Source organism: Strigops habroptila, chromosome 4, assembly GCF_004027225.2.
Source record: "Strigops habroptila isolate Jane chromosome 4, bStrHab1.2.pri, whole genome shotgun sequence".
NCBI classification, from domain to species: domain Eukaryota; kingdom Metazoa; phylum Chordata; class Aves; order Psittaciformes; family Psittacidae; genus Strigops; species Strigops habroptila.
In genome coordinates this window covers 15,508,647-15,531,213 of record NC_046358.1, presented here as the reverse complement: position 1 = coordinate 15,531,213, position 22,567 = coordinate 15,508,647, and the positions used below count along the sequence as shown (strand labels likewise).

The 22,567-nt window shown below is 40.5% G+C and overlaps 1 protein-coding gene across 4 annotated transcripts in view; it reads left to right on the top strand.

The window, feature by feature from the left end:
- Positions 1-20,089, top strand: part of MAP3K9 (mitogen-activated protein kinase kinase kinase 9) — a 61,858-nt gene extending 41,769 nt beyond the window's left edge. The window contains exons 6-12 of one of the 4 annotated variants that reach the window (XR_003991121.1): positions 197-437; positions 1,644-1,766; positions 2,498-2,651; positions 6,904-7,016; positions 7,653-8,468; positions 9,707-14,666; positions 14,994-20,089. Coding sequence is in view for 3 of the 4 variants with exons in the window: in XM_030484079.1 (XP_030339939.1) it covers positions 197-437; positions 1,644-1,766; positions 2,498-2,651; positions 6,904-7,016; positions 7,653-8,468; positions 9,707-10,188 (1,929 nt within the window). In the remaining variant the exon portion in view is untranslated. Of the gene's footprint in view, positions 1-196; positions 438-1,643; positions 1,767-2,497; positions 2,652-6,903; positions 7,017-7,652; positions 8,469-9,706 lie in introns of all 4 variants that reach the window. The other 3 variants (XM_030484081.1, XM_030484080.1, XM_030484079.1) reach the window with 3 other exon arrangements.
- The last annotated feature ends 2,478 nt before the right edge of the window (positions 20,090-22,567 follow it).

Genomic DNA, 22,567 nt, shown 5'->3' with positions numbered 1-22,567 from the left:
GATATGAAAGGCCTTGAACGGCAAGCATAGAAGTTCTTGAGGATTGCTTTTGGCTTTCAGCTGGGTGTTTAAACAGTGGTGCTAGCAGTGCTGCGAGCACACGTCATTGCTGCTGTACCTTCAGAATATATAGTGTTAGTCTTAACCCACAGGTCACAAGGTAGTTTTTTGTTTCTCCTTTCTTCTCTCCCTGCAGGAGCTGCGCACATGGGAAGAAGAGCTGACTCGTGCTGCTGTTGAACAGAAGAACCATGAGGAGTTGCTACGAAGGAGGGAACAGGAGCTGGCAGAACGTGAGATTGACATCCTGGAAAGGGAGCTCAACATCATTATCCACCAGCTGTGTCAGGAGAAGCCTCGGGTTAAGAAACGCATGGGGAAGTTCAAGAGAAACCGGCTCAAGTTAAAAGATGGCAATCATATCAGTCTGCCTTCAGGTTGGTCACATGTTAGGCTGTGTCAGGTGAAATGGGAAGAACAGGTGAACCTGTAGCTTTGGTAGCTCCTTTCTACTGATACTTACACATTAGAATCATAGAATCTGGAAAGTATTTGAGGTACCTTGGGAAAAATGTGCATCTTGAGATCAAGAAACTCAAGAAAATATGATCATCTTGTGGCTAGCATTCCCCAAAATTCCAAATATAAAGGACAGAAGTAAGTTTGAGATGTTATGTGTTTGTTAGTCAACGGCTGTATATGGTTCACGGTAAAAATGTTGGTGTTGCAGTTTAACAATTTGGTAGTCAAAATGATCAGTTTAATAAAGGATGTACATAAAAAATGATGGATGTTCTTGCATTAGTAATATTTTACATACTGCTGCAGCAGAAGCCATAACCTACTGGATTTCTTGGTGCAGGAATCTAAAAATTATCAAAAAAGTTAATAGCTATGAGACTACAGCCTTACATTGCTAGTTTCATATGTGAACTCACATTAACACACAAGTGACCTCTAATACCACCCTTCTGGAAGAAAATGTTAAATATCAGTGGAGTGTCAGGGAAGGCACTCTTAAGAGAGTGAAGATGTGATTTTCAGAAGTTCTGAATCCTTATCATTTCTGCTGTGGATTCTTTATGGAGATTCAAATTTGTGAAAGAAATTTGTGAAAACCAAAAGTGTTAGGTTTGTAAATCACCTGAGGCTCATCCATCATTACCTCAAGGATCATGGCTTACGCTATATTCTTTGTTTTCTGAGAGAGATTGGCTGTTCAGAAGAGTAATGATAGAATGTGCTTGTTAACTATGCTTTTCTTTAGGTCTGTAAACACATGTTGCTGCTGGTTTTGCTTAGCTTAAAGTGAGAGATAAGGTGAAAGGAATTTATCCAGGAGTATACTTTGGCTTAAATGTCAGTCAATACATGGGGATATGTGTGTGTGTGTGTATCTCACACATACACTAAGATGACATATTTTTGTGAGTGTGAACGCACATCTTTGTTCTGAAGTAACTGCATGTACAACAGGGGAATACCTGTTAACTGTAAAACTTCATTTCTACATAGATCCTATAAATTGCACTTTGAAAGTTAGCATAAATTGTTATTTCATTTCTCTTATATTAAAGGAAAGAATTTTAACTGTCTTTCTGGTTTTGTTTTTTTTTTTTTTTTTTTTTTCTTTTGGGAAACAGATTTTCAGCATAAATTCACTGTGCAGGCTTCTCCAACGATGGATAAAAGGAAAAGCTTGATCAGTAGCTGCTCCAGCCCTCCTGCAAGTCCTACCATTATTCCCAGACTCAGGGCCATACAGTGTAAGGAGCTCAATGTAGTATTGAATTTGGGAAATGTGCAGTCTGTCAGCGTGGTAAGATGCCAAGATTCCATATCTAGGACAGGACTGTAAAGAAACTGTTCCTAAAATGTTTGCCTTGCGTCCTGCATGTGTGCATTTGGAGAGAAAAATGGAGTGTGTTGGTGATGAGGGGGGAAGTATCACCTTCTTTGGAGTCCAAACCTGACTTACCCAAGCTCTTGAAATATTGCTGTTTGTATAGAAAAATACATTGCTTGGGTGTTTTAACTTGCAGAACAGATTTGTGAAACGAACGTTATTGAGGTGGATTAAGTTACTGTTGGAAGGAAAGAAAAACAAGGGTGCTTATCATGAAAATAGTTTCCCATAATAAACCAGAATTAGGCAGACAAGCATGTTTAGAAGTATGAAAGGGATGTTAATTAATGTGTAGTGCTTGTATTGGATATCACAACGCTTGTATGTCTGGTATCAAACTGATGATTCCGAAAGAAAAACCAGTGATGGCATAAAGCTGTAAAGCCTACCTATACTAATTTTAAAGGGATGTGGTTGTTCAATCTGTGTTGATAAATGGTCAGAACTATGGGAAAGAAGCCTGAATGGATGTTTTCATTACTATTCCTGTTCCAGCCTATGTTTTATTCTTTATGTTGCTGTGGAACCAATTCTTTAATTTGTATATCTTTTTTTCTTTCCCATTTTCCACTGTTCTTGCCACTCGTGAAGTGACTCCTGCTGAAAGCAGTAAAACATGGGGGCGAAGCTCAGTCCTTCCAAAGGAGGAAGGAGAGGAAGAAGAGAAGAGAGGTCAAAAGAAAAAGGGACGCACTTGGGGCCCGAGCTCGCTTTGTCACAAGGAGCTAGGTGCAGGAGAAGATGGGTAAGAGAGAGCCTGGAAGCAGGCTGGTTTCTAGGTTCTAAAATCGGTTATGAGCTGGCTCACAAGAGACTTGCCTTTCCTCTTGCAGACACTTTCCTGTTTCCAAACTTATTTTCTATACCAGGAATATTAGAGATTACAAAGCTACATTGCAGTCAGGCCCTTGCTAGAGGTACAGCACTGACTGATGCTTTCACTGTCTGCTATTACCTTGGTATGTGTATTTGTAAGCGGTAGAACTTCTCAGCTGTGCAAAGCTTTCTCTAGTAGCTTTTCTTTATTTCCAGGCTCGACTTTCTGTACTTACATATCATAGCTGAAACTACTTCTCTTTTACAATTTGCGACTATGCTTTTTCTTGTCCTAAATGCTATTATTTGAGGTTCAACAAGGCAAAGTGCCAGGTCCTGCATTTGGGCCACAAAAACCCCATGCAACACTCTAGGCTTGGAGAAGAGTGGCTGGAAAGCTGCTCAGCAGAAAAGGACCTGGGGGTGTTGATTGACGGAGCTGAATGTGAGCCAGCTTGTGCCCAGGCAGCCAAGAAGGCAAACGGTATCCTGGCCTGTATCAGAAATAGCATAGCCAGCAGGGCCAGGGAAGTGATCATCCCGTCGTACTTGGCACTGGTGAGGCCACACCTTGAATACTGTGTTCAGTTCTGGGCCCCTCACTACGCGAAGGACATGGAGGTGCTGGAGCAGGTCCAGAAAAGGGCAACGAAGCTGGTGAAGGGTCGGGAGCACAAGTCTGATGAGGAACAGTTGAGGGAACTGGGGTTTTTTAGTCTGGAGAAGAGAAGGCTCAGGGAGGACCTTATCACTCTTTCCAACTACCAGAAAGGAGGTTGTAGTGAGGTGGGGGTTGGTCTCTTCTCCCAAGTAACAAATGATAGGACAAGAGGTAACAGCCTCAAGCTGCACCAGGGGAGGTTTAGGCTGGGTATTAGGAAGAATTTCTTCACCAAAAAGGTGGTCAGGCACTGGAACAGGCTGCCCAGGGCAGTGGTGGAATCACCGTCCCTGGAAGTGCTCAAAAAACATGTAGATAAGGCCCTCAGTGACATGGTTTAGTGGTGGTCTTGGCAGTCCTGGAGTAATGGTTGGACTTGATGATCTTAAAGGTCTTTTCCAACTTAGCTGATTCTATGATTATTTTAGAAGTATCTGGTAGAGCCAGGCACATATCTTCTCTTTGGGCTTTTGAAAAGGACGTGTAGCTTGAGTGAATACATCCTGAAAGTGATTTTTGCAGAGATCTATTTCTATAAATTCTCATCTTGTGGCTTCTTTTTTTGTGTGTGTGTCTGAATTATTTATACCAGGACCCCAATGGATCATTGCTGGAATGCTGCTTTAAACATAGGAATATTTTGATCTTCTAAGAGATTTGAATGCCTTGTTATTTTTAGTGGAGTTTGAAGGTTTTTCCCCTGCTAAATTGATAATTTGACTCCTGCCATATTTTTTAGCAGGGAAGATAAAATGGTTATAATTTTTCTTTAATATTATGTGCTCAGGTGTGAAATTCTTGGAAAATAGATATTTACGCAATGCATCACTATCACAGTCCTCTGCAAGAGAGCCTGGATCTGAGTGTTCTAATGACATTAAAATGTTCTCGCTCAAAGGTACTCTTGACACGTTAACAGGGCAATGTGGGGGAAGCTGCTTTGACTATGCTGCCTGTGCTTTACCTATTATCATGCTTTACAATCATTAATTATATAAAAGGGCAGGAGATCACTGAAGCTGGTAGAAAAACACTTCTACCTTGATTGAAGTCACGTTCTTAGAATTCTGGGAATAAAGCTCTTCAGTCTTCTGTTCAGTCTGAGGCACTGAGTTGCTTTTGGGCGCAGACAGCTGGAGGGAAGTTGCTTGCTAACCATGGTTGCTCTTAAAACTGTGGTGTTCTTCCAACAATTGAGATGTTGGGTAGTATTCATCACTTTTTCCAGGGACACTCAATACAGCTGTAGCACTTTGCAGAATATCTGAAACACAATAGTGTTGCTGAGAGGGCAGTGTGGTTAACACATACAATGAACTACTGCTTCTTGCTGAGATTATACAGACTTAATCTAAAGGTCTGCACTGCAGACTTTAAATTAAAGGGGGCAGAGTTGCAGTAAATGTTAGTGACTCAAAAGATTGAGTGCTTGCTATTTTTAATATTTTATGATTCTAATTTTAGAGGCTAGGGGGATAATTGGGTAAAGTGAAGAGCTAAACTTAGGATAGAAAAGTCCAGTTCAAATCTCCTCCATGACACTGTTCTGGTAGCAGCAGTGCTGCTATTCCAGCTGCTTTCCTGACTCTGATCAAGGAAACTTGAATCTTCATCTTTTTTATCACTTTCCGCATCGTCTCCACAGAAGGTAATTCCAAACCTATGCAAGAATTACATTGTGGGAATTTCAGTGAAATTCTCTAGCATGAGTAAACTGACCTATAATTAACATAAGTAAAGGCAGTCATGAAAAGATTATACAGTGATTATTCACTCTTCTGCATTTATCTTTGAGCATAATGAATATGCACAGCAGCAGAAGGTTGCTGTGCTAAATTGCAGAGACTGGATGAAGCTTTATGTTGGACTACTGTTGTGACAGTTCAGTTGTGATCTTATGCTATATTCTCAAGGATATCTGCTGAAGTCTTAATTGTCTTTAAACTGGGCATTGACTAGTCTCAGACTGTCACTGTGGTGTGGGTGATCTTTACCCTGTTTAAGTTTTCACGCTGGCGGTGTTACTCATTTTACAGAAGGCGACACTATATGTGAGGTAGTCATAGTTCTTTAGCAATACTCTCTTAAAATCTTGCAAGCTAAATAGGGGTGAGCCTGAGAATAGACACATTTTATTGGTGACAGTGTTGTATTAGTGCCTCAACATTACAGAATGTTACAGAATGATATTACGACACTGGACGTGCAGTCTTATAGTTGTAGGGAAGTTTTTCTCAATTTGCTGAGCAAATAAGCCTTGTCACCTAATTACTCCTAAAAAGAGGTGCTTTTGACTTCCCTATAGAAAAAGACAACAGAGAAGTAACTCAAACATAATACAACAAACAGACTAATAACCTTCCTGTTATTTAATCTAAATAAATTAAAGGTAGGAAGTCTTCAGGTTCCTGAATTGTACTGGTGTCTGAAATAGATAGTTTTATTGCTCATGCTTTCAAATCATTCCAGTTGCTTTTTCCTTGTAGCAGTAACAGGTAATATTGCTGTAGTAGGAATGTACTCAGCATGTTTTGAATTGTTTACAAATGCACACTACTGTCTAATTAAGAGGATGTCCAGCTATCCTCTGGACAGGTTTTTGGGGTCTGCTTGTAATTTGGGGAGGAGAGAGAGAGAAGAAATGAAAAATAAAAGGGAAGGATAAAGGTTTTATAACCTTGAGGCAATCATAGCAGGCCTTGAAATTATTTTGGTAGCTATTTATCTTTCTGTTCAGATTGAGCTGCTCACTAGAGTTGTTTCTGATGTCATGAAAGTACTGCAGGGAACAAATAGGTTGATGGTGTAATCAATACCTATGAATAGGGACTACTAATAAGCTCAGGTGCCTGGTGACATACCCTTAAAAGCAGGTGGCATCAAAGTAAATGTTTAGGTTTGGGTTTTTCACTTGTTTGTGGTTTTGGGGGGGGGGGTTTGTCTGTAACTAAAAGAAACAATGACATGATTTATGATTTTAATTACCTGTTTTTCCATAATACGCTAAAAGCGTATTAAAAAACGCCTGTACTTCAATGAGGTATTTTCTTTAGAGAACAAATATTGGGATTTATAGTACAGAGGCATGACTCCACTGTTACAATGACTTGAGCATATTATTGTCCCAGTGAGTGATCTTTGACTTCTATCATTCATTTGTATTTCACATGAAGATGTTTTTGGAGATATTTTTCCCCTCCTCCTGCTAAGCAGTTTTTTTTTTACCTGCCATGGTAGGTTTGCCTTGGTTTAAAAAGTAGTGGTATTTTCTATTATTCTGCATTGATATTATCAGCAGAGGGCTTTTGACTGCCATGGTGTAACAAATAAGGGAGGGACTTTTTGACTTTTCTTGTATTTTAAGGTGCTGTAAAGTTGTTGCAAAATGTCTTGCTATGGGAGGAGTTCAAATATATGTAGTTAAAGTGGATTCATGCATACCCTATGTAGAATATAGAAGGGGGGAATGAAAATTGGTTGTGAGCATGGTACATTTTCTCCCATTTTTCTACTGTTTCAGTTTGAAAGCTCTGGTAGAAGGATACAAACAGTGGTCATCCAGTGCACCGAACCTTGGAAAGATCCAGAGAACTGCGCCTGCTTTTCCAGGATTCACCAGCTTAGCAGAGATGGGTAAAGAATTCCCTGGACTTTATATTCTCATCCCCACTTCCATTCACATTTGAATGAACCTCTTTTCCTGACCTTCACCCAGTACTTTACAGCAATGTTTTCATTTAGGTGGTATCCAGTTTTCTTTTATTCTTCGTGAAATAACTACTTTCTCCTTTTGGATTTTCTTTCTATTTACCTTTCTGCTTGTGCTTCTTATCTGTCAAGGAAACACGCTTCTTTCAGTTCCCCTCTAGCACCGTGCTACCTATCAGCTCCTTTCTTGTTAATGATATTTAGATATGCAGCATGGTTACACCTTCACTTGTAAGGAGAGATCCTTGTAATTTTCCTGCCTTTTGCTCCTCACTCCCAAACATATAATTTTACTCTAGAAGTAACTGAGGTGTAACTTGTTTCTGAAATACTGTTCTGCAGTTGATCCCAAACATTTTGATAGTGTTTCCAGTTATTTGTCTCAGCCTGCGTGCTTTGAAGACAGTAGCCTGTGAGTATTTGGTACTTGGAATGATGCTTGCAATGAGGACAGTTCTGTCTTCTGAGGAGAAGCTTATTTTCTTGTATATTTGTAAGACAGTGAAATTTTCCAGTGAAAATGTTACATCAATGCAAAGTCTGTTTTCATTTGCTTTCCAGATGATGAAGACAGTGAATGCCTTAATGGGGAGGGCAAGGTGCACCCTTCACCCGGGCACAATCAGTCATACCTCTGCATCCCATTTCAGAAGAATGAAGACTGGGATGGCCCTTCTAGTGATGCCAATGAGGAGTCCACCCCTGTGAACTCTGCTACTAGTACCCCACAGCTGACACCCACCAACAGCCTCAAACGTAGTGGCTCCCACCACAAGCGATGTGAGATTGCATTGCTTGGCTGTGGAGCAGTGCTGGCTGCTGCAGGCCTGGGTTTTGATCTATTAGAAGCAGGGAAGTGTCAGCTGCTGATTGAGGAGGAGCCGGAGGCACCCAAAGAAGAGAAGAAGAAGCGTGACAGCCTTTTCCAGCGAGCTGGGCGCCCACGCAGGAGCACTAGTCCACCTTCCCGAAAGATCTTCAAGAAAGATGATCCCATGTTGTTGCTAGGCGAGCCATCCACATCCCTCACCCTTCTGTCCCTGTCTTCCATTTCTGAATGTAATTCCACCCGGTCCCTGCTGCGCTCAGACAGTGATGAGATTGTGGTGTATGAAATGCCTGTCAGCCCGGTGACAGTCAAGGCTCCCTTGCCAGCCATTACCAACCCACTAGTCAATGTCCAGATCGAGAGGTTCAAACAAGACCCCAACCAGTCCCTGACTCCCACCCATGTGACGCTCTCTTCCCACACCCAGCAAAGCGGGCACAGGCGCACACCTTCTGATGGGGCCATCAAAGGGAGTGGACTAGTTGTCAATGGGTGCCCAACCAGTGGATGCCCTTCCAGTAGCTGTTTAACTGGAGCACTGGGAGCAGGTAGGTTTTCAGCCATCTTCCTTTTCCTCTTCAGAATAAAGACCCAAAGAGTATAACTACTCATTAGGAAGTAAACATGTTGTTTATACAGCATCCATTGTGATGGCCAATCCATAAGAAGAGCTTATGGGTGCTGCCTTTATACAAATGATGAAAAGAATAATGCAGTAATAGTCTCTGTTCCAGCATCTCAGCTAAGGAACTCTGCTCTCCTGTGCTGTGAAGCAGAGTGTAATATTGTTTCTTAGACGGTACCAACGTACAAATGCTGTGCATTTTTAGCAGTTCCTCGGTATTCCATATCCATTGTCTTTATACACTTTTTTGTATTGCTGTTAGAATTTCAAAGTAAATTCTGATCTCTAAGGCAGTGAAAACGGGATCTCTAAAACAGTTTGGGGCTGTGCCACTGTTGCTCTTATTCTTTTGCAAGCAAAAGGGATATTCCTGGGTAGGCAGTGTTCTCACTGCTGCAGTCTTTAGGAGTAGCTATGACTTGATAACTTAAAAAATGCTTTCCTATTTTCTTGCCCTAGTAATTCAGAGGGAAAAAAAGGACTAGAATAATAAATTAAAATCTGATTTAATTAGACTTTTCCCAGTGGTAAAACAAAACGTGAGGTTGCCTATTGAATGGCAGTCTGCAGTAAAATGTGGGTTAATGCAGCTGAGAATACTCATTAAAATGGTATTCATGAAAATTTAAAGGTTATGTTGTGTTTATAGAAAAAAGAAAACACCATCCTCCACCCCTAAACAAAAAGCAAACAGCAAGTGTCCACAGTAGGTGGTGTTTATTGACTCTTCAGGAAGTTGGTCCTGCTCACTGCAAATAGGTGTCACATACCCTGCTGTGCAAGTGTCTCCCTGATCCATTCGAGTTGTTAATGGGTAATGTGCCCTTGGAAGGATTTGGAGAGTCCTCACCTCTGGTAGGAGGTCAAACCCATGCTCTTCAGTGTGAGAATTGAAGAAAGCAATGGAGAGAATGAACAAAACTTGTTGCTTGTGCTAAGTCAGTGTCTTGCAATGTGTTGAGAACAGCATAGGGTTAAAGAAGACAGTTATTTCAGATTGGTGTGATCCTGAAGATACACAGTTCGTAGATTCTGACTGGAGGCGTTCTGCTTTGAAAGTATTTTAGCAGTATACATACAGTAAACTAAGATCTGTTGGAACCATGTAGCAGTGACATCTAACATGTTTCCCTCTTCTCTTACATCCTCTGTTTTGGATAGGTGTATTAAAAACACCTAGTCCAAGTAGAGATCCCAGTGAGGTCCCTCGCCTGCCAGACCCCAACCTTGTTTTCCCTCCAGCCCCGAGACGATGGAATGCACAGCAGGACCCCACACTGGAAAGACCCAAGACACTGGAATTCCTGCCTCGGCCACGTCCAGCAGCCGGGCGGCAGCGGCTTGATCCCTGGTGGTTTGTATCACCCAGCAATGCCAAGGGTGAATCTTCTGCCAACAGTTCAAGCACTGATACTCCAAGCAATCTGGACTCTTGTTTTGCTAGTAGCAGCAGCACTGTAGAAGAGAGACCTGGACTGCCTGCACTGCTTCCTTTCCAGGTGGGTCTTCCTGTAGAGGAGCGGACACTGTTGGACATAGATGCTGAGGGGCAGAGCCAGGACAGCACCATTCCGCTATGCAGAAGTGAACTTAACACAAACAAAGCTGCAGCATATGAACTCAAGCAAGAATTCTGGTCTTAGTATGAAATCCACTGGGGACAGTGAGCCCCTCTAAATTCAATCCTACTTTTTGCACTGAGAATGCACTTTGAAGACAGATGAGATGGAGGGATGCTACAGAGATCATATGGTGCTGCCTCTGCTGAAGATGTGTTGTTCAACTGCCTGCTTTTTGTCTGCAGTTGGATGAAACTTGTCAGCTCTGAGCTGCTGACTTGCTGTGGGATTTTTCTGTAGTCTTCCCTGCCCTCTTATTGCAGTTTGAATCTGCAATAAGCTAAAATTATCATATCAAAGTCTTTGTTACTGACCTGGTAGGATTTGGCACTTGCAGTAAGTATATTGATATCTATCCTGGTATTAATCAGTATTTTCAAAACTCAAATATTACACTGCAGCAGACACCAGTGTTTGATGTTTTCCCAAGGAATCCAGGGCAAAACCAAGTAAATATCTGGAGACTACATTCTCTAAAATGTGTTCAGATCATTAGATAGGCCTGGAATCATGGTACCCCCACCAAAGGAGCAGAAGTAGCTATCTTAGACTCACTTGTCCTCTTTTGCTCATGTGATAGTGCAAGGTGGAACAGATTGCAGAGGAAAGGGCATGGCATCCCCACTGATGGAGTTTTTTGAGAACAGACCAACTAGACTGTTGGGAATGAGTAGGTGTAGTTGGTCCTGACTTCAAGGCAGATTGGATGGACTTCAGTGATCTCTTGAGGTCCTTCTTGGCCCTATTTTTCTATGATCCTGTGCTTTCAAAAAGATGAAGGCTTATGGTATAGCTGTTAACTCTAGCTTGCTTTTTTGTTTAAAACTTTAGTTTCATCAGCCTCCTTTCCCCATCCTCTGTATCCCAGGCTCGTAGTCAAGCTGCTGCAGCTTTGGGAGAGAAATTAGCAGGAACTCTTTCTTTAAAGCTGTGTTGGCTTGGTTGTGTCCTCTCACTTGTTTGGTTTTTTTTTTTTCCTTCCTGGTTTTACTCCTTTCTTACACTTTTTAGGAGTGGCCCTTGAAACCCAAGACTGTTCTTCTGCGCACTGATAATTGTTTAAGGCTCTTTTGAAATTGAGGCTTGTTAGTAGTTGGATTGTGCAAACAGGAATCAGAACATCTGGATTCTGTTTTATTTTGTCACTGACTCACTGTGTGACTGTGGGCAAATAATGTAACCTCTGTGCCTGAATTTCCCCATCTGTAAATAATAGGAATAATACCTACCTCACAGGGGGAGGGGTTGGGACATATATAATAGGTATAAAGTCCTTTGAGATCTTTGAGTGAAAGGCACTATAGACATGTAAAACTTTATTCTTGTTCAAATATGTAAAAACTCCTAACTGGAGCAAGAACAGACCCCTGTGTTGAAGGAGGAAGTCACACAAATAGGGCGTGCCTATGCTCACAACATTCTGTACAGAGACTGCAAGTGTGTATGTGCCTCTGCAGGTATATCTTACTGGCTTTAATGAGAGCTTCACTCTTCCCCAGTTTTGGCATTATAAATAAAGGATGTGGCCTTTATATAAGCGTAATAGGGTAGTCTGCTTTATTGCAGGGTACAGCATATCTGTTCACTCTTCTTGTACAGATCAATGCTCAATGCTCATTTTGCTAATCTACTGACCATTTGGGTACAAATAAGTGATTTGACAGTGCTGCTGTTGCAGTTCTCAACCTGTTAGGGCAGTCTATGAAGGCAGTGTAGCTGAATACTTTCTCGAAGTTGTCAGCACAGAGAACCTGTGTGTTTTAAATGTTTGTAACCTAATGTTAAAAACCAGCATGTGTGGGGAGGTACTGTACTTAAGGGGTTTTAGTTCTGTTCGAGGGCTAAACCCAGCATGTTGCCATTAGTCAAGCGCATCTTTTTTTTTCCAAGCAATTACAGTATATTTTCCTGTAGAAAGGTCACAGGTTTCTTGTTGATCACATTCCATGAAATGTGTTTAATGGCAGAATTGCTTTTTGCTGGCTTCCCCAGTGGATGCTCCAGAGCTAGCCTTAATGGTGCTATCCAGCTGCTGAAGCTGGATAGGCTGTTGACTGAAGGCAAGGTGTTCTGATTTGGAGCTAAGATACTTATAAAGAAAACCTGAATTGCTTACACTTCTGTTAAATGAAGACCTTTAGCATTATTGATTTCTTAAGCATTCATCCTTTTGCTTTCCATTTCTGAAAACTCAGCCAAACCCCACCCAGCAGATGGTTAATTTGGATTGTGCTGTAAAGAAAAACTCAAGGTATGATCAGAGGGTCATAAAAGTAGGAGATCAAAAATATCTATTTTTCATACTCTCCCTTACCATTTTACCATCTGAAACAAAACTGGATTAGCAGTTCTGAAATGTAATGTTTTCTATCTAAAAAGTATCATTACAAATGTCATAGGAAACATCATCATTTAAGGCATCACCTGGAATAGATCTGTTTAAACAGAAAAAGATCTGCTTACTTGCATGAAGTGGGAGGTTACTTTTCTGATCATGTTAGTTTACTCAGCCCACTAAACTCTATGATAGTTGGCCAGTTACTTTTACCAAGTCAACCATAAGGTTTCTGTCAAATCCCCAGCAGACAAGACAGCTGTAAAGCCAAGTTGTTGTGTCACCTCTTTTGCTTAGGAAAGTTGAGGATGAAGCATCAAAACCCCTTTCCCCTTTCTCCCTTTTAGATAACAACTTGGTGACAGTGGTGTGTAGCTGACCCATGGCAAGTATTTTGCTCGGAAGACCATCTTCCCTAATACCAAATAGACATTGTTACATCAAGGGAACTAGGTAGGACAGATGACAAAAAGTCAAGGATTCAGATCAGGGTTTCCAACCTAGATACTCTCTATTACAAAGCTGACAGAAAGACTAGGTAGAAGTGTAACAGTTGGTGTCGTGGTGGTGTTTTTTTGTTTTGTGGGTTTTTTTGTTTGGTTTGGTTTGTGGGTTTGGGTGTGTTATGTTGCTGTTTTGTTGGGGGTTTTTGTTTGTTTCTTAACACTCCCTGGATAATACCTTTTCACCATCTAGCAGGTGAGGTAGCCTTTGAGCATCAACCCATAACTGTCTTCCAGCTGGGAGCCCTGTGGCTATCCTGAGGTATCAGGCAAGAGGAGTCTGCTGTAGAACCAAAGCTAGTGGCTTTAGGAGGTGGTGGGTATTCTCTGGCAGGTGGAATGGGCTCTCAAGCCAAAGAGTTCTCAGGTGCTTTACCTTATGCATCCCAAAAGCTGCTGCAACTGGTGCCCTGAAGCCTAGAGGCTATGTGCATGTTTAAGCTAGCTGGTATCCTCTCCCTATTTCTATCTGTGCTATCCTGGCTTAATTTCCCTCCTTTCTTAATATTTTGGGAGTTTCCTTCCTAGTTGTTGGAGCTGAGGTGCTCCAAATCTCCACTGTAGACACTGAGAACATATAAGCCCATCAGCTCACAGGTCTTTTTTTTTTTTTTTTTCCTACTTGTTAGTATTGAGATTTGTCAGGGAGACAAAAGTTCCAGAATATTGTTGATTGACATACCCTTCCAGCAGTGCTCTTGAGGAAGATGGTGAAAAGCTTTCTATTAAAAAATATTAATAAATGTATTGTTTCTTAAATAACTGAATATTTTTTTCTGAGAAAAAGATACAATGAGAGCGTAAAATCACTGAGCAGTCTAAACATAATGACAAAAGAATGGTGTAAAGTGTGTTTAAATAATTACAGGGCTCACAAGGAGGAAGTGACACATTTTTAAACTGATAGTTGCAAGATTGTTGCTGAGAGAAATTTTTCTGGTCTGGAAAAGTATTTTATTTTAAATAGTCAGCTGGCAGTATACATCATTAATTTGTATAACTGATGTGGCCATTTAGGAAATAGAAAAAAGTTTGCCAGCCCTTCAAAATATGCTATCTTTGTCGCCTGTTTGTTTTTCCTGTAAAACTGGGGGGAGAGCACAGACATAGCAACCAGTGCAAAAAATGACAAATTCTTTGATAGATTTCTACTGTTTTCATAGAAATTGAGTGGGGGACAAAGGTAGAGAGAGAAGAAAGCTTTTGTGTCGAAACTAAAGTGATAATAGTTTCTAACACTGTTGCTTCCTATGGACTGCACAATGCTCTATTTTGCCAGCAAGTAGGTTTTGTCTCCTTCCAATCCTTTTCAGAGGTGCATATGTAACTCTATATAGGTGTGTTGGGTGTTTTTTTTCCTTCAGGTTTTTATTACAATGGGTTGATATTCAGCATGGGGCCAGGAACCTCAGTGAAAATATTCTTTTTGTAATGGTTTCCTAACAAAGTGAGTATTTTCAAAGTGAATTTTTCATCATTGATGTGGAAAAGCCTGTTCTGGTTTGGCATGCTTTTATGATGAAGTATTTTTCTGTACCTCTAGGAATGGGAGTAGTTGCCTTCCTCTTCATAGCATGCTGTTATCTTAAGACTTGATGGACAATACTGCATAGAGATATTACTTGGATGTGGCATGAAACCAGATACCTCTCATTCTGTTGAAGGTGAGGCAGTAACGGTCAAGTAAAGAAAGGTCTTTGCCATCTAAAGCGTTATGTTAAATGGAAAATTACTGGAGTCACCTTTGTATATTAAGCTTAACTTTTATTTGAAACTGGAATTCATCTCTGTGGGATGAATATGGGAGCTGGAGTCCCATTAAATGTATGAAAGCAAACCCAATACTGTGTCACAGAATTCAATGATAGCCTGTTACTTTTGTAAGTAATTTTAAGCTAATACTAATGGGTTTGTTTATTTGGGGGTTTTTTGGAAACCTTTCTTCTTGGAAAAAGTGCTTACTGCTTTCTAACCTTTTCCATGTGTTCTAGAAATATTCCCAAGAACTCTTACCAACTGTATGGCAAATAAGGAGGCTTATATCTTGCACAGTGATAACAGGTCATCCTTCTGGCTTCACTTTTTTCAGTATGAAACAAGGACTCCTATAGTTGGAAATGAAGATTTCTGATCCTTGATCCTTCCCCTGTTGCTGCAGAACAGTTTCTTAACTTCCATATTTATAACTCCAGGCTATAGTTCGGGTAAAAGTGGACGTTAAGAGTGAGGGGGTAGGCATGTGTTAAAACATATTTGCGAACAAGCAATAAATACAGCATTTATGTGCAAAGACAACCAAAACATGCTGTCACGGAAGGTAACTTTCAGACTTCATAACTATGGTTGATCATTTAATTAAGATATCTTTAGGAAAGAATGCATTCTTCTGGTTTTCTAAGTTTCCTATTGTAAGATGCACAGCCAGTGGTATTGTATCCAGCTGGACAGAAAGCATCTTTAACCAAATTTTTCTCTCTCTCCCCCCCCCCCTTTTTTTTCTTTTGCTATTTCCAGTTCAATCTGTGGTTTGGATTGTTTTGGTTTGGTTTCGAGGTTTTTTGTGTGGTTAACAAACACAAGAGTCTTAAGAAGAACTTAGGTCTATTGTGAGGCAGTATGGAAATGCATTTATGGCTTATTCTGCTGCTCGCTGTATTGAACGCACTAGTATGCAGTCACATGCTGCAGTTAAAATGTGCATTTGCTTTTGTTTTTTTCTCATGCTCAGCTTTTTCAAGCAGCTTTGCCATTGGTCAGAGATGAATACAGCTTCTGAAATGGCCTACGTCAGCTTTATTTTTGAATGCTAAAAGAAAGTCATTTGCAGGCTGAGGTGTGTGTGCTTGATGAAAAAGGTAAATAGCCACTGGTGACTGGGTGGTGGGTCTGATGTAGCTACCAGACTTATTATTGATCCTATCTAACAAGGAACTGCAACTGGAAAGTCTTCAGCATTTCAACAGTGTTTGTATACAAGAAACACATTTCATCTCCCTCTGTACAGGAGTGAAAAATATTTTTCTTTTATTTCTTTTTTTCCTTTGGTGCTAAATGACCAGGAACATAATTTTCCTCCTGAGAATGGCTTCTTGCACTGTTTGTGGTTTGTTGGTTTTGCAGGGTTTTTGTTTGGCTGGTTTTTTTGTTTGAGCCTGTGAAATACATATGTATGTGTTAGGTGCATCCTGTGTTTCCAGGTGCCTTCCATTTCATGCCTCCTTGCTAGGGCCTGAGGTTGTTATTTGGAGGGAACTCGATGGTTGTAGCTTTTAGTACTATAGCGTTCTTCATCACACATCAGGCCATCACACACCAGCACACACCAAACATTTCATGTCCTCCCATTTAGTAATGTGCATTATATAAATGTGTTATCCGTATCTCTCAATGAGAATTCTGCCTCTATCCCATCTTTATTGGTTATTAATTCTTGCTACCATAGTACTTGCAGGCCTAAGATGGAAACCAATACATGTTTTAGGTGTGCTTTGACCTTAAATGTTTCCAAGCTGGAAGTGTAAGACACAACTGGGAGAAGTGAAAGCAGAGGTTGGCAGAAAATAGCAAATAAAATAGAGAAATTATCCTTCTTAATATAGTAAGCAGAGGACAGAGGGATACTAGCTGCTTGGTAATCTATTGGCATTGTAGGTAAGTTGTGTCCTAAAGAAGAATTTAAGGAGTGTGTAGTGGGCTGGTTGTTTAATTTTATTTTACCCTGAGCTACCTCATTTGTAGAGATGGAATGGGAAGAAGGTGTAAGTTTTGGTAAGAATTGCTCTAGGTAGGCAGTTGAGGCTGGAGTGATGGGAAGACAGAGGCAAACACTTGTATTTGGCTCTTTGACATGCAAATTCCTGATGGAAAAATAAATCCAGCAGTTCAGTTTTAAAAGTTAAGATTACACTTGCGCTTGCTATGTATGTCTCCAAAAGAAACAATAAATGACAAGGCAGGGTGTTTTCCTGATGGTTTCCAACCTGTGCAAGAGCTGAATGTCCACAGACCAAAAGGTGATTTCATATTGGTCACTTCTGCTTTTAAAAGTGAAGGTCTGTTTTTTTGAAAACAGATCTTTTTAAAAATAATCTCGTGCTTTTAAAGCAGACCTCCACACAATCCTGATTGTTCCCCTGTATTTGCAGTTTTGTTTTCCTAATGTATCGGATCCTAATACAGTCCTTATTGTATCTGAATTCTAATAATGTGCAGACAGCCCAATATAGTTAATATTAAGAAACCATGACACATTTTTAGTGTGTAGTGTAATGGATTTACAAGCTTGGCTTGAAGTGGGCTATTGTTAGGTCTGTAACTGATGGGTCAGATGAATGCATAGCTGGCAGAAGGGGGCTTAGATCTGCAGGAGGAATGCCAAAGTTTTATTTGCTTAAAATAAACTATTTGAAAAATAATCGGGGGCGGGGGGGGGGGGGTGGGTTGAGGGAGAGAGAGAGGTTTAATGGAGCAGAGAGATGTGCTGCTGTTTTTTCCAAGCTTCATTGATAAGAATGCTGCTAACAGCAATTTCATTATATATAGATGAACAAGTTATTTGGAAACCTTTGTACTTGGTTTCTCCTAATTGAGTTTCAGAACAAACCTGGCCTCTGATTACTGTTTGGCATAGCTCTGTTGCACACTGAGCTTCTTGAATTCATCTACATCTGAAGTAGAACTGAGCTTCTTCCTTGGGTTCTCTGGAATCTGTCAATGTGGCCACTTCTCAGCATGGGTAATGTATTTTCTCCCAGGCCCAGTTGGTGTCACTAAATGATTTGTCATCCTCAACTGATTGCCCAGATATTCATAGCAGGCTTGTTCTTCTGTCTTGCATGCTTTAATGAGCAGCTCTTACAAAGTCAACAGGGTTAGCATTTGTATCTGAATAGGGCAGCTAATACCTCTGAGCTGACTCTTCACATTGCATCTCAAGCAGTTACTGCTTTAGTTCTGCCATTGCTCTGTTTTCAAGGTTATCTTGACAACCATAACATCTAGAAATCCTAGACTGTAAAGAATAAAGCCACAGGGAAAAAAAAAGGGGGGGGGAAGGAAAAAAGGTTGAGTTTGGGCAAAGAGTAAAATCTGTTCTTTGTGCAGTCTCTTTGCGGATGGCTAAATTCAAAGTGGAGAATGTATCTAGATCCACTGAAAGTCAGTAGGCACCAGTGCTCCTCATATTTGGCAGTTATAATAGCAAACCACGTAAAGCCAAGGACATCTAGTAGTAAAAGTTTATATTTAGGGTAATTAACTTTGAAGTTAAAAGGGAAGAGGCCTCAATTCAAGAAAGCTGTTCATCACGTACTTAAACATCACTGAAGTCAGTGGAATGTATCTGTGGGTCAAAATGTACAAGACCCCAGTTCAGCAAAGCTCTTTTAACCTAAATTGGGGGATTGTCCTGTAGAGATTAATGGTGAAGGACCAGGCTCTGTATGTTGATTGTCAGAGGAAAGAGTCAATTTACCTGAGGATGGAGTTCCTTCACAAGCCTCTGGGTAAATGCTCGTTTGATTGCAGGCCCTTGTGGCCTTTCCCTGACTGCACATGCCATGCTGCTTTGACTGCTAATTCTTACCACAAGCAGGGTAAGCTTAGAGAATGTTTTCTGACACAGGAAGAAAGAACAACAACTTCTGCATTAGCACATTGCCAGCTGTAAAGGGGTAGTAAGTGGTGCATGGAGGTTGTATGTGCAAATGTCAGTTTAACCTGAGGCCTTTTCTCAGGTGTGTTTTCTCATTTTAAAAATGCATCCCTCCAGGCTGGTGGACAGACCTGACAAGTTCAACAGTGATCAACATCCACCACTGGTACTAGGGTTCTTGTTTGTCAGCTGCTGGCACAGCACTTTGTGCTGGTATATATGATTTCTTTGATGTAAATTCAGAACAAGCTGGAAATATCTGAGATGATTTTTTTTGCCTGACTTGAGAGGCTTATATGGAGTGGGCAGGGCAACAGTGATGGAAAAATCAGGGAAAATACCTGTGCTTTTAACAATGTCTCTTCTGTGGCTTTGAAAATCCCAAGAATTTCTCAGCCAGAGAATGTATTTCCTCCCTCTTTTTTATAAGCTACTTCTTTCTTTTGCCTTATTAATTGTGGATCTGCTCCTGCTTCTATTTAAAGCCAGATGCAAAAATCAGTGACTTGACTTTCCTAGGTACAATGTTGTAAATCTGAAGAACCAGGTGAGTAGATTACTCTAGTGGAAGATCATGCCCCCATGTCTGTTCTTTTGAGTCATGGGATAGTTCCTGCTTATGTTGAAATCACTGTGTGGAGGGTGTTGGGTATTTCATAAGGAACTCCAAACTCCGCAAGACTGGGATTCATCTTACAACTTAAGTATTTCAGTCTGGTTTTGGAGACCTCTGTATGTCTTCTCTTCTGTTCATGGTGTTCAAAAGTCTGTTGCTATGGAAGTAGCACCTGAAGATATGTTTTGCCGAAGAACCTGCAATGAAGCTGTTGCATTAGCAAATGGTAATGTATGTACCCCAGAGTTGAGTAAAATAACAGAGGCCACCAAGTTTTTCTTGTTTTTGTGATGAAATGTTGTCAAATTAAGTGATTTGTTGGAACCTTCCTTTAACTTCTGTACAACAGTAAGCTTAGAGGAAAAGAAGATTGCATTATTTTTTAAAAAGCTTTATTTGTGACCTGGACTTGTTGCCTCTGACCCTCTTGGGCTTAAATAGTTATATTAATGTCCAGTTTGTTTCACTGTAGGTAACACATCAACTGAATACTCTTGTGCATAATCTACTGTATCTTTCCTCTGTTCTGTGTCAATGTATTATGTGTATTTGGATTACAGTTCTTTTTTTGTATTAAATTATTTTATGTTATAGAACAATATTTAAGCAAAGCAAAGAGCTAATGAAAGTTGTTGGCGTTTTGGGATTTCTTTTCTCTTTGCTCTTTTTTTGGATGTACTGTAAATTGTAAACCAAGGATGCCAAGCAGGCTTGGTTCAATGGCTGAAATTATTGTATTACAGTGTAATGCTGATCTAGGCCTTGTCTCAACACTAGAGCACACAGACTTGAATAAAACTGTTATAAAAGTGATCGTCTTTAGGCCTCGAGTTCTTGGTTTTGAGCTTCAAATAATTTTGAGCAGATATTTGGAATAGCAGTGGCATTACCTTGCTCTGAGGAATTCAGAGTTTCTCCCAGTGCCACAAGAAGTTTTTCTTTGCTAGATACCTTGGTCCTGATCAGCTGTTTCAGCTCTGGGTCCCTCACAGGGTGTTTGAAATCCCAGACAGCTTAGTATCGGTCTTGGCACACAATACCTGTCTGCTAACTCCGTCCTGGCTTTTCTCTGAACAGGGTAACTAATTGCATACCATTTTGATTAAGGATAACATTTCCGTTAGCTTACAATTTTTCTACTCTTTATTTAGTATGTCATCCAGAACGTGAATCTGAATGCCTGGATCTGGAGCTAATGCAGTAACACGTTTTGCGCATGATGACATTTAACAGATGGTTTAGATTCACTGCTGGTGCTGTGCCTTTGTCCCTGCCACATCATTCAGTGAGGCACAGTTGCTTGAACAAGGATCTTTGCAAGCTGTGTTTCATTTACTGTCTGTGTGAAAGCCAGAACAACATGGTTTTGATTCCTAGGTTGTGCCTTTGCTCTTCTCTGCTACCAAGTCATCATTTCACATTTCTCTGCTTTAAGAAATGTAGCTGCATTGATGAAGGATGATGTACTAAAGAGAACTTGTTGCCTCATTTCCTTTTAAAAGAGGTTTTCCTCTATTGTGGCTATGTGCAAGTAATCCTCCACCCTTTCAGCAGATACAGACAGTGAACAATGCATAGGTAGACTACCTTTTGTCATATATTCCATTCAAACTGTTGTAGTGATGTTTTTTGTGATTAACTGGGAGGAGGGTGGACAGGCAGGCAGTTAAGTTTAGTTAGAAATAATAGCATGCAGAGTGAATCGCCTTTAAAACACCTGTTTTAACAAAAGGTATCTTGCAATGTTTTTTTCTTTCTAACTGTCTTCCCCTCCTTCTCCCAGATCCTGACTGCCTGAAACTAAAACAAACTTTTCTACCTTCTATAACGTTTTGTGGAGTAGGATTTGATCCTAAAAGAATCAGGTTTTCTAGCTGAATTTAATTGCCTGTTACAACCACAAGGTTACCATAATGTTCAAACTGGCCTCATCAGGAACACAATATCTAGATGCATCATGACAGATAAATTTCTGCCAGCAAATGCAGCCTCTGCAGAAAACAGTAGGAACACAAAGCACTGGGGCAGAACATAAAAATACAACTAGCAGATTTCTAAGCAGGGGAACCTAACAACTTCTAGCAGAGGGGGCCGATCCTAAATGAAAGCTGCCAGGGTCAGCATGGGTGCAGAATGAACACACCAGCAGATGCTTCAGGCTGAGTAACTTTAGTTTTTCATTTGTTAATGAGTAGGCAAGGGTTGGACGTACAAGTTCTACAGCACAAATCTTGTGTAGGCCTTTAGCTGTAAATACACTCAAGCGAAGAAATTGTGTATTACTTTATGTTCCTTGGATGGCACATATTGGAATAATACATGTAAGTGGTGCTCTGAGAGCCTGTTGCGTACCTTGTTGAAACTTCTAGTAGCTTTCCAAGGCTAAGCAAATTAAGGGGAAAGAGGGCAGGCTTTCTTACGCAGCTGCAGCTCACATGAGCAATGAATGATAGAATGGTTTGGATTAAAAGGGACCTTAAAGACATATTTGGCCTTTCTTACATGGAAGCAAAAGGAGAGGCTGTCCTGCTAAAGTTAGGCCTAACAAGAACCTAATTAATCGTAATGAAAAGTTTGCAGGCATATTGGGATCAGGCTTAGGCAGTCAGCTTTAGGAAAAGTGCTGGAGTGAACATGGCAACATGTTAAGAGTTTCTTAACAAGGGCTGACAAGCTTTATCTTCGTGCTTGGACACAATTGACACTACAGTTTGCTCTGGCAGGGAAAAAGAAAACAATTGTGACGAAGGATGAGCAAAGCCCTAGGGCTTTCAAGTAGACTTCAGCATGCTTTGTGGGTCTACTACTTAATGTGAAATCTTATTAAATGGCATGTGATTTCCTTTCTGTTATGTCCTCATTATTTTAACAAAGAACAAGTGGAATGAAAAGAGGCAGGATCAACTGATAGCAGTCCAACACAAAGCAGAACAAAACCATAATCGCTTTACTAAATATAACCAAAGCTTGTACACTTCATTGCTATGAAATTTGCTCTGAAATTTATTTCTTTCTCCCAAAATCATGTTCTAGCATCCTAACTTTAATAACTAAGCATGGGTTTGAATATCCAAAAGAAAAAGCATGAATGGGATTACCTGTGGCAGATTGCACCCAAAGAACCATCTGTTATTGATGTAAATGTCTTAAGCCATTGTGTTCCCCAGTGGGACCCTGAGCCAGTAGTTGGAGAACTGGTCATTGTACAAAGAGCTTATCATTTATGCAGCAGTCTGGTATTTTTGGGTTATGTGATCTTCCTGTGGTTTTATCTGGCTCTTAAATTTTTTTCCACA